The 10,897-nt window shown below is 57.8% G+C and overlaps 2 protein-coding genes across 3 annotated transcripts; both read left to right on the forward strand.

Moving 5' to 3' along the window:
• The first annotated feature begins 1,994 nt into the window (after window positions 1-1,994).
• Window positions 1,995-8,144, forward strand: PEX16 (peroxisomal biogenesis factor 16). Of its 2 annotated transcripts, none has more exons than XM_054161485.1 (11): window positions 1,995-2,183; window positions 2,323-2,358; window positions 2,625-2,701; window positions 3,906-4,039; window positions 4,338-4,444; window positions 4,913-4,996; window positions 5,435-5,587; window positions 5,949-6,021; window positions 6,321-6,440; window positions 6,643-6,707; window positions 7,807-8,144. In XM_054161485.1, exons 1-11 carry the CDS (start codon window positions 2,015-2,017, stop codon window positions 7,863-7,865), a joined length of 1,077 nt encoding a protein of 358 aa, XP_054017460.1. In that variant the 5' UTR covers window positions 1,995-2,014; the 3' UTR covers window positions 7,866-8,144. The 2 variants fall into 2 exon arrangements, with proteins under 2 accessions (XP_054017460.1, XP_009899182.2); XM_009900880.2 differs by having other exon boundaries at window positions 4,916-4,996.
• Window positions 8,145-9,707: 1,563 nt separating this feature from the next.
• On the forward strand, window positions 9,708-10,340 carry FREY1 (Frey regulator of sperm-oocyte fusion 1). The gene is made up of 3 exons (XM_054162238.1): window positions 9,708-9,805; window positions 10,008-10,081; window positions 10,204-10,340. The coding sequence occupies exons 1-3, from the start codon at window positions 9,738-9,740 to the stop codon at window positions 10,338-10,340; spliced, it is 279 nt and encodes a 92-aa protein (XP_054018213.1). The 5' UTR covers window positions 9,708-9,737.
• The last annotated feature ends 557 nt before the right edge of the window (window positions 10,341-10,897 follow it).

Consider the following 10,897-nt stretch of genomic DNA (forward strand, 5'->3'; position numbering starts at 1 on the left):
GGGGCAGAACCACATGCTGTGCTGTTCAGAGTAGCCCAAGGACTTTGTGCATCAGGCTTCACCTCTGGCTGAAGACAAGGTGTCTTTGGCAGTCTCCGAGGCAGCCAGCTCTCAGATTGCTGTCTGGCAGAGTGAGAGCTTCTCCTTCAAGGAGAGCAGCTCCAGCAGTCTGCACTGGATATGCCCCTAGAGTCATACCAACAGCACACAGCTACCCCCAGCAAGCTGTGCTCCAGATCTCTGTCACCAGCTTCAAGTGCTATCTCACCCACCTTGATGCTTACACTAGCAGCTCAGCCACCGTGAAAAGCAGTGGAGCTCACAGGTAGCACTGCATGTGAATGGAAAGTTGGGTCTAATCCATGTGATTCTGATTAAAAAGGTTTGTTTAGTGCCAGACTTCTTGCCAGCCATATCTCGTGCCCCTTTTGAACTCAGCCTGCTGGAAAACAAACCCTCAGGGGAAGGGGGGAGAAGAGGGGAGATCAGAAAGAATAAAGTGCCTGCCCATGCAACTGTAATTCTTGCAGAGGAAGCTGCAGGCACACACTGCGTCCATTGTCTGGAGGTAACTGGACAGGAGGAAGGAGGGGCAGCTTGGCAGAGCTCTATTGGCACTCGAGAAACCTGTGCGAGGCCACGAAACACCCTCCTCACCCACCGCAAAGGTTCAGCAGGGAGCCACGCAGCCCTGTCCATGCGAACCGCTGCCGATCTTTGCACCGCAAGGTGTGCCGAGGGCCAGGCCCAGCTCAGGGGACACCGGGCAGGGTGGCACTGGCCAGGCAACCTCAGCGCAGGGTAACTGTCCCGGCAGAGCAGGAGGCGTGCTCCGTGCAGCCCAGTACCACTCGGCACGACTTGGGGGCCGGGGGGGGTCGGCAGTGCTGACAGCGGGTTTGAGTCTTTCCTGCAACAGGCGGCAGCCGGACGAGTCCCGCGCCGCTGCCTCCCGCCCCCGGAACGGGGATTCGTGCCTAAGAGCAGCGAAGACCGGACCGTGACTGTGGCTCCGGGGGCAGGAGCCGGGAACTACGGACAGCACGGCCCTGACCACCTTCCTTCGGCACCTCTGCTCCCCCCTCAGCGGTCCGTCCTTCCTTCCTTCCTCTGAACAGACACGTGGACAGACACGGCCACGCAGGGCAGCACACGAGGTTGGCAGGGCCCCGTTCCCACGACCCCCGTCCCCAACATCTTCCAGTCGTGCCCCCATAGTATGCTCGGTCACACCTTGCGCTTCCCCAGATGAAGCCCTGGGTCAGTTTCAAAGCGCCGGCTCCTCAGTGCCTGCCACGGAGCCACCCACACGCGATCCCTGGGTGCTTATCACGGCCACCCCCGTCCTGGGGGGAGACACAGGCCCCCCTGGCTGGGACAGGAGCTCCTGCACTTCGGTCCTCGCTGTGTGACGATGCGCCAGACACCGCTCCAGACACCCACGCTCACTCCCCAACACCACCGAGAACTTTTTACCGGTGCCGCCAGCAGACACAGTCGCTTCCCGGAGCGACCCCACGCCAGCTCCCCGGGGGGCGGCCAGCGCTCGCCACACCGCCCAGGAACAGCGCTGCCCCCCGGCTCCCAGGCCTATAGAGCGCCAGATCCACGCGTGGGCCGACCCTTACCCCGCTGCAGCGCCCGAGGAACGGATCCCTCTCGGCGCTCCCCCAGACTGACCCACACCCCGGCTTCTCACCCTGCGGCAACCACATTCCCCACCTCGGGACATCCGCAGCCCCACGCAGGTACCCCCAGCCCCACGCAGACTCCCCTGCACCCACACAGAAGCCAGATACCCCCAGCTCTCCTGCCAGCCTCCGTTCCCCCATCCGCCCCGTACCTGCCCGGCCGCCGCTGCCGCTCCTTTAATCCCCCGCCCCGTCGCCCATCGGCCGTTCGGCGCTCGACTGCGCCGCCTGCTCCGCTCTGCTCCGCTCGGCTGGGCTGGGCTGGGCGGGGCGGGGCGCGCAGGCGCAGAGGCGGCTGCCGGAAGTGCGCTGCCGTGGGAGCCATGGCGGCGGCACCGGCTTCGGCGGCGGCCTCGGCACTTGCCCGCGGCGGTGGCCCGGTGGCGCGGCTGCGCCTGCTGTGTCAGCGCTACCAGGAATACGTGAGGCGGCACCCGGCTGCTACGGCCCAGCTGGAGGGCACCGTGCGCGGCCTCTCCTATCTGCTGCCAGGTGCGGGATGGGGGCGGCCGGGCCCTCGGTCCTCCAGCCGGGGCCTGGGTAGGGTCCCGCTCTGGCCCTTACCCGGGGAGGTGCAGGGGACTGGAGCCCAGCGGGGTGCCAGCTGGTAGCCGCTCTCCTTTCTTCCCAGGTCGCTTCTCGGACTCCCACACGCTCTCGGAGCTGGGTAGGTGGGCAATGGGGAGCCGGGGGAGAGCCTGCGGCTGCGGGTGTGCCTTCGTGCGGGTGAATGCGGGGCTGCTCCCCAGACCTCTTGGTGGTTTTGTTTCTTTTTTTTTTTCCATGGCTGCATTCTCCGTCAGCCTACGGGAGGAGGGATCTGCAGCTCTTGCTGCCTTTCTTCCTTTATCCCTTCCCGCGGGAAGAGGCAGCAGCCCCAGTTTGGTTTGCTTGCTGTGCATCCCTATCTGCGGTGTTCTTTTCTTTTTCTAGTGTACTCTGCCTCCAACCTCCTAGTACTATTAAATGACTGGATCCTACGAAAGGAGCTGCAGCAGAGCCTGCCTGTGGTAAGGCTTGAGTGTGTGGGAGCAGGATTTGGGACACATGCTTTTTTCTTTGCAGAAGCTTTCAGGGTGTGTATACAGAAACTAGCAGGTCTTTGCTGTGGCCTCACTTTGCTGGCAGGTATGTGGAAGCCAGAGGCAACGTCTGAGTGTGGGTAAACAGCAGGCCTGCCCCATAGCCCCTGGCTTGGGGGAGTGGCTAGATCATTCCCTGGACCACAGAAATCAGGCCCTGGCTTGCACCAGGAGCTCCACTGTTTTTTTGCAAAGCTCAGAGGCAAGAGTGTTGCTGCATAATCATCACTGTTTCAGCTGAAGCTCTTATTTAGCTAAAGCTCTTATCCCATCCCTCAGACTCTTCCTTTTGAGCAAAGCCAACAAGCACCTTGCTTCTGTGTCTTTCATGCAAGAGCCCCAGGCTGGCTCACAGCCTTTGGGGGATGAGGAGGAGGGTGCTTTTTCCAGCCAGACCTCATCTGTTGCAAGCCTGCCCGCTGTGTGGGCTTGGATGTAGGCAGCTCGCTGGCTGGAGAGTCAGGTGTGTAACAAACAGAGACTTGCTCCCCTGGCTGGTAAAGGTCAAAGTGAATTTCAGCTGTATTGTCTTTTGTGATTCTTTTCATTGGGTCAAAGCCTGTGGCTGACAGCATCAGCAAGTTCCCACCTCCCCCAGCAAGGGGCCTGGGCTGTCTTGGGGTTCGTGTCAGCAATCTAGGCTGATGCTGAGCCATTCACTCTGGTGTGACTGTGGACTCTGGGTCTCCTTCCCTCTACTGCAAGCATTCTCCTTTATCAACTTTAACTGGGGAGGAGCTTTGTCATGTCCTCCAGCTCTGGGACAAGGAGGAGGAGAGGGTTTTCTTGTGGAGTTCAGGCACAGTGCCCCAATCCTGGAGACTGACCTGCAGTGTCAGTTGGGGTAGAAGGCAATCCAAGACAGAACTGTGGTGTTCTCCCTGTTTCTTGGGTGGTATCTCTGTGGTGCTGTGATGTCTCACTCTGCCCCTGCTTGGAGATAAAGAAGTGGGCTTGTGCACAGACTCTGGCCACAGCAGAGGCACCACTTTTGTATTGCTGGGGCTGTGACTTCCACGGCCATCCGGTGCTTTTTTCAGATGAGTCCCACCAGACTGGGCTGTGCTTCTGCCCTGTTCAGCTCCCAAGCAGAGCCTGCATCCTGTCCTCCTCCTCCCTCTGTGTTTTGCAGTCGCTGCCCCAGCAGAAGCTGTTGACCTGGCTGAGTGTGCTAGAATGCGTGGAGGTCTTTGCCGAGATGGGGACAGCCAGGGTGTGGGGGGAGATAGGCCGGTGGACCATCATTGTGCTCATCCAGCTGGCTAAGTAAGTGCTGTGGGCCGAGGGGAAGGGCCAGTGTGTGCTTGGAAATGGGATCTGGAGGGGAGTTGGCCTTAGCCCAGGGGAAAGGCTGAGCAGGACAGCTGCTTGTCCCTGCGGCTGGGGGAGTTTGGAGCCCCAGGGTGTGCTGGATACTGTGCCACGAAAGGGCACGCTTGCTCCTCCTGCCAGTTGCCCTGAGCAGGCCTGAGTGTTTCCCTCTTCTGTGGAAGCCACGTTTCCAGCACAGCTGGAGCCCATCTCCGTAGCCTGGTACTGAAGGCTTGCATGTGTCTGCTCACAGAGCCATCCTTCGGCTCCTGCTCCTGCTCTGGTACAAAACTGGCATCCAGACATCGCCTCCCATCGTGCCCCTGAAGAGGGAGCAGCAGCAGCCTCTCCACCCCCAAGGTGAGCCCACGGTGCTGTCGTGGTTGGCTTGGCCACATGTCTTGTCCTGCTAGGAATTACTCACCAGAGCAGTGGCTTGGCACAAAGAAACGTAAGGCTTTATCAGTACACAAAGCTGAGCTGTGCTGAACTTCCCGTCCTCTGCAGAGCACAAGTTAGCTTAGTGGCAGCCAGGGTTGTCCTGCAGTCTGGAAGGAGTGTGTGGAGGAGTCTAAGCCTGAAATCATTGGCTGAAGTGCATGCTCCCTGGCCAAGCTGTGTGTGCCCTTGTCTGTTCTGATGGTGAGGAGAGAGATCCTAGGTGTAGGCCATTGCAGATGCCGGGTGTCAACCTCTGCGTGGTCTTAACCCCTTCAGGATGGTCTGGTTTGCATTAGATCAAACTTTCAGTCTGGTCTTTGGGATGCAGTGTGGGGAAGGGTGCTGCCAGCTCCTTTGGAGCCTGACTGCTGTGGCTGTTTTCTCCAGCAGACGTGGAAGGCAGCTCCTCAGGGAAGGATCAGACCTACGTTGGGAAGCGTTCCAGCCGCGTGGTGCGCTCTCTCCAGAGCAGTGAGTAGCTGAGCCTGTGCTCTGTCCTTGCCTGAGCTGTTTCTACTCCGTGCCCCTTATGTGCTACTGGGAGTGGGCAGCACAGGGCAGAACCTTGTGCTGGGGCATGTCTTGCCAGTCGTTGGGTGCTGTGAGTGGGAGGATATCCAAGCAGCAGGGGTTCAGGCACATGCTGCAAGGTGTTTTCCCACGCGAGCTGCGTGACGGAGACGATCTGTCAGCGTGGTCATGCTTCGAGGAACATGGGTCTTACAAGAACCTCTCCCTGCTGTCCTCCCTCTGGTGGGGGCAAGCTCTGAGGGCACTGGTCAGCCACAGCCGCCGCTGTGCGTGCAGCTCTTCCAGCTTTGCCGTTTCACACCTTGGGAGGCAGCGGGGAGGGGAGCAGGGAGGAGCCGTAGCGTTCTTCGTGTTTGTGACCTGATCTGCTTGTTTCAGCCCCATCCCTGCATTCCCGGCACTGGGGGTCGCCGCAGCAGAGGGAGGAGTCACACAGCCGAAGAGCAGAGGAGATGAACCAGCTTCCCACCCCTCTGGGTCTCCAAGAAACCATCGCAGAATCCCTCTACATCACCCGCCCTCTGCTCCACCGTATCCTGCGCTGGCTGCCCGCGGGCTCAAGCCGCAGCTGGGTGCCGGCAGAGGGGGCTGCGGGCTCGGCCCTACTGCCGGGCAGTGCGGCGCAGGGCTGCTCTCTGCTGCTGCTCCTCTGCTTAGACGGGGCCTCGGCACTCCTCCCTCCTTCCTTCTCATAGCCTCTCCCCCCCTCCCCAGCCTCAGCCGCTGGAGTTGTGGGCACAAGTCCTCCAGCCCCTTCTTTGGACCTCCCCAGCACTACCTTAGAGTGTATTCTCCTGCAGCCAGCAGAGCTATGCTGGTACCTAGCAGACCACTTGTCTACATGCCTCTTGTTACATATCTCTCTTTCCCTTCCTTGACTGTGTACTCCTAGTATTGAGTTTAGGAGTGTGGGGCCAGAGATCCTGGAAACCCTGGCTCCTCTCAGCAGTCCTGGACATCTCGAGGTCAGTCAGAGGAAGAGTCTTTGCGGGTGTTTGAGGTTGGTGGTGGCTGTGAGCTTCACAGTTCTCCCTGTTCCCCAATTCTGGGCAGGCCCAGCTGAGAGAAACAAGCACAGGGGCTGGCCTTTAGGTGCAAGCTGCACACATGCAGGTGTCTTCTACAGCACTTGCAGCGCTCCCCGTTATGAGCCGGCGCAGCCTGCGCTGCGTGCAGCTTGGAACAGAGGGCATTTCGAAACCTGCTCTCTTTTCCCTGCTGGCTGCTGTTGCTGTGGGTTAGCTCTCTGCCCTTCTCCTTCCAGCCTGAGCTTGCTGAGCGACCTGAAGGACCTGAACCGGCGCGAGCGGGCGGAGCTGAGGCGAAGAACCATCCTCCTGCTGTACTACCTGCTGAGATCTCCTTTCTATGATCGATACTCAGAGTAAGGGGCCCTTGATGGGCTTTAGCTCAACGTTTCCCTTGTAACAGAAACGGTGGCAGGGGACTGGGTGAGTGGATGCAAAGAGGTCTGGGTGCCTGAGACCAGGTTAATCTGAGCCTTTGTGTAAGAGCTGCCATTGCTGTTTGTGCAGCTGGGGCAGGAGCTGTCCTGCTTGACTCCTTCCTGCTCTCTCCCTTCCTAGGGGCAGGATCCTCCTCCTGCTGCGCCTGTTGGCTGATTATGTGCCTGGAGTTGGCTTTGTCACACGTAAGTGGGCCCCACTGTTTGATACATCCCCATCTCTGCTGGGTGGAGAAAAGTCGGGGGGGGGGGCATGGGCAGAATGTTTTGTCAGTTGGTTTCCAACTCGGGGAAGGTATTGGGAAGTCCCTGGAACGGTTAGCACTGCTTCACCCTTCTGTTGATGCTTGGGTTGTTTGAAACTGGAATGGGAAAAGATCAATTGCTTCCTGCTTCCCCCACAGGTAAACCTCTGTGTCCCCTCCCAGGCTGCAGAGCTGCCACCTAAGCCTGGGCTCCTGGGCTCTCTTTGCACCTCTGCTGGCACAGCAGAGCTCTGCCTTGCAGCCCTATTTCTGAGCTCTTTTTCCCTGATCCTCAATCTGCAAGGGGTACAAGGTGCCTAAAGGTACTGACCCTGGCAGGAACTGATTGTAAATCAAAGACCCAAACCAGGTCTGTCTTCTAGTCCTTCACCAGAGGATCTCTTTGTTAAAGGCCAGAATTCCACCTCCCCCTTTTCTTTGCTGATGTGCAGCCTTTTGTGGAGTGATTCACAGCAGTGATGTGGCATTAAATCAGCCTGGCATCAGGGGATTGTCCTCTCTTTGGGGAGGTCACAAGGCTGGCTAGCTCAGGAGCTGCTTCCTCCAGTTAGTGATTTCAGAGAAGCTTTGGAGCCTGCATTAAGCCATGTGCTACATAAGCATTTTCACTCTACAGCAGTTGCTTCTGTGTCTGCACCTGCTCATTATTGCTGAGTTGTCTCTCCTCTTCCACGTGCCACAGCAGTGTCCTCCTGACTCACTACATGCACTGTGGACCTCCCTCCCCACTGGAGCTTGGACATGTCAGCTCTGAGGGAGCAGTGTCCCACACCATGGCTGTGCTGGGCTTGTTTCACACACTGCTTGGTCCCACGCTAAGCTCTGGCACCACACCCCAAAGCTGTCTCCCATCTTGGCAGAAGCAGTTGGTTCTGTTCTTGGGTTCACCTGAGTTGAGTGCCTGGAGATCTGGGGTTGTTGGATACCCTAATGAGGAGGAGGGGGGATGTACCCTCTACATACACAGCTTCAGATTCTTGCCTTTTGACATGTGTGATCCCTTTCTTCTCTTGTTCCAGGGCCACTGATGGATTACTTGCCTGCTTGGCAGAAAATCTATTTCTATAACTGGGGCTGATGAGGAGAAGATGATTATTCTCTGCTAAGATCATGGGTGGACACTTCTAAGGAGGGCACCCAGGCTGGGGGAAGGGATGTTGATAATGTCTAATTTTCAGTTAAACTACCAATGAGAAGCTCCTGTTCTGCAGGGCATGGGGAGGGGGTGTGTGGAACTTTTTTAACTGATCTAGCTGTGAATGATGGACACTACATGTGTGAAGAGACCCTGGCCACCTCTCTCTCTCTCTCTGGACTGTTTGGTGGCTGCAGTGATGGTGGTGGGATGGCCTCTTTCTGTTTTTTTAAGCACTTGATTTTTTTTCCTCCTTTTGTACAGCTGCACTATAATAAAGCCAGGCAGGGGAGTGGATTTTTGGAGAGCATTGTCTCCCACCTCGTGGCACTGAGGCTGACCTGCAGCCTGCTTGTGTTGGCCAGTCCTGGCCTATCTGCTTGGAGCGGGCTTGTCTGTCAAATAAACTGACTGAAGGGAAAGAACTGAGCTGAAGGACCTCTCCCTCTTTGCCTGGGATCTTTGTAGCTGGTTGCCAGCAGCTCTCCCCCTGGCAGAAGGCACAGCTTCTGCAGGTATGCTGCCCTTCAGAAGCCTTTTGCTCTGGCCTGTCAGGCAGGGCCCCCACATTGCTCAGCTCATGCCTCTGTAGCCTCTGATTCCAGGTGCCTGGTTCACTCCCCAGTTTCCTGGGGTTCCCCTGGGGGTACAGAGAGCTGCACTTTGCAGGCTGCTCTCCTAGCACCTAAAGCCTGTTGAAAGGGTTTGCAGAATGGCTGCCAGCCAGAGGCTGTGGGCTTGGCCAAAGGCAGAAGAGAAATAGAGGCTAATTCGCAAGCAGTGCTGTGCCACAGTTCATAAAGGGCCCAGGAGAAGCCTGGACAGCCATGGCCATCTTTTGGTACCTGCTATACTCAACTCAATGACAGTTGAGGCATCAGTCTGCTCACTGAGCTGCTGTGGAGGCTTCCTTGGCCAGAAGAAAGGAGCAGCAAGCTGGTGGCACTGGATTTCCCCACAGGCTGCTGCAAGCTCTCTGCAGAGCTTGGAAGCTGGGAACTGCCAGCTGCATTGGCCTCAGGTAAGCAGCAGGAGCTCTGGGGCTGCAGGGGTCACAGCCTGCTTGCCTCAGCACCTGAAATAGGGTAGTATTTAGCCCCTACAATGGGCTGTCACATCAGGGGGAAGTTTGGACTTGATCTTAGAAGCTCTTCACAGAAAAAGACATTGGGCATTGGAATGTGCTGCCCAGGGAGGTGGTGGGGTCAGTGTCCCTGGAGGTGTTTAAGAAAAGGCTGGATGAGGCACTTAGTGCCATGGTCTAGTTGATTAGATAGGGTTGGGTGGTCAGTTGGACTTGATCTTGGAGGTCTCTTCCAACCTCAATCAACCAGGTTGATTCTGTGATCACAGCTGGGGACCACAAGGCTTAGGCAGTGCCTGGGGTCTCTGTTGCCACCTCAGCTGGCAGCAGTGCCCTGTAATGAGGTGGCAGCATGGAAAAGCCATGAGCAAGGGACTGCTCCCTTCATTTGGGCTTTCAGCAGAGGAAACTGAAAGGCTCTGAAGTGCTGGGGAGATTCACTCCTGGAGACTGAGAGGAAGGAGGTTACTTTCGGAGGGGTTGAGAGGGGAGGCAAAGGGTGCTGGTGAGGGACAGAAATAGCTCTGGAGCTGTGGCAGGAGGGCTGTGCACCAGTGCAGGAGGACTGCAAGCAGCTGGTGGCACCTGGGCAGCCCAGGACCAGAAGCTTCTGTACCAGGAGGTGGGAAGCAGAAGGGTCCTACCTCCCACCTCACCAGGCTGGTGTCCCAGGGTTACTGGTGGGATGACGACTCTGTGACCTCACTGTGGAACTGGTGTCAGGGTGCACCATGTTGTGCAGGCTCTTGCTGCTCTCCCTGCTGCTGGGGGCTGTCCTTGCACGGCCCTTACCAGACAGGTAATGATTTGTCCCTCCTCCTCCTCTGTGCCCCAGCACCTGCAGAGGTACTGCAGGGCTCCCGGCCTGGGCTGGCACTTGTGGAACCAAGCCCTCATGAGCTGGCTGGGCTGGGTGAAGTGGTGCAGGGGAGCTCTAGTGCCAGTGTGGCCAAGTGCCCCAGGGTCTCATCTCACTCCTGCCCCTGGTTTTGCCTCTGCAGTGACAGCTACTCGGTCCCTGAGGACTTCTCCGCTCCCCTGGAGCTTCCACAGGAACACTTTGGCCTGGTGGATGGTATGGCGCTCTCTTTGTCCCTCTGAGCACCCTTTCCATGAAGTCACCTCTCCAAGTGGTTGGTTGTCCCCAGCCTTGGGAGCAGCCCGGGGCTGAGCCCAACATCTCTGCTCCGTCCACAGATTACGGCATCAAACCCAAGCAGCCTCACCTCAGGCCCCCAGGGGGCCGGCGGCGGCCGGCAGGGCTGGGCGGAGCTGCCAAGAGCAAGCGCGGCGAGCTCCAGTTGCTGGAGTACTACGACGATGCCCACCTGTGAGCCACCCTGTCCTTGTGCCCACCGCAGCCCAGCCTCAGGGACACCCCGCTGCTGCAGGACTGTGTAGGTGCTGGGGTGTAGGGAATGGAGGGGGATGATAATGGTAAACCCTGCTTCGGGTGGGCACCGGAGCAGTCCCTTCCCATCAGCACATGATGGTGCCAGGGGAGGTTTAGCCTGGAGAAGAGGCTCAGGGGAGACTTTATTGCTCTCTACAACTACCTGAAAGGAGGTAGTAGACAGGCAGGGGTTGGTCTCTTCTCCCAGGAAACCATTGGCAGAACAAGAGGTCACAGTCTCAAGCTGTGCAAGGGGAAGTTTAGGCTGGAGGTGAGGAGAAAGTTCTTCCCAGAAAGAGTGATTGGCCATTGGAATGTGCTGCCCAGGGAGGTGGTGGAGTCACCATCCCTGGAGGTGTTCCAAAAGGACTGGATGTAGCACTTAGAGCCATGGTTTAGTTGTTATGAGGTGTTAGGTAACAGGTTGGACTTGATGATCTCTGAGGTCTTTTCCCACCTGGTTCATTCTGCGATACTAGGAACTATTTCTTTACTGAA

This window comes from Dryobates pubescens, chromosome 5 (assembly GCF_014839835.1).
Source record: "Dryobates pubescens isolate bDryPub1 chromosome 5, bDryPub1.pri, whole genome shotgun sequence".
In the NCBI taxonomy this organism is placed as follows: domain Eukaryota; kingdom Metazoa; phylum Chordata; class Aves; order Piciformes; family Picidae; genus Dryobates; species Dryobates pubescens.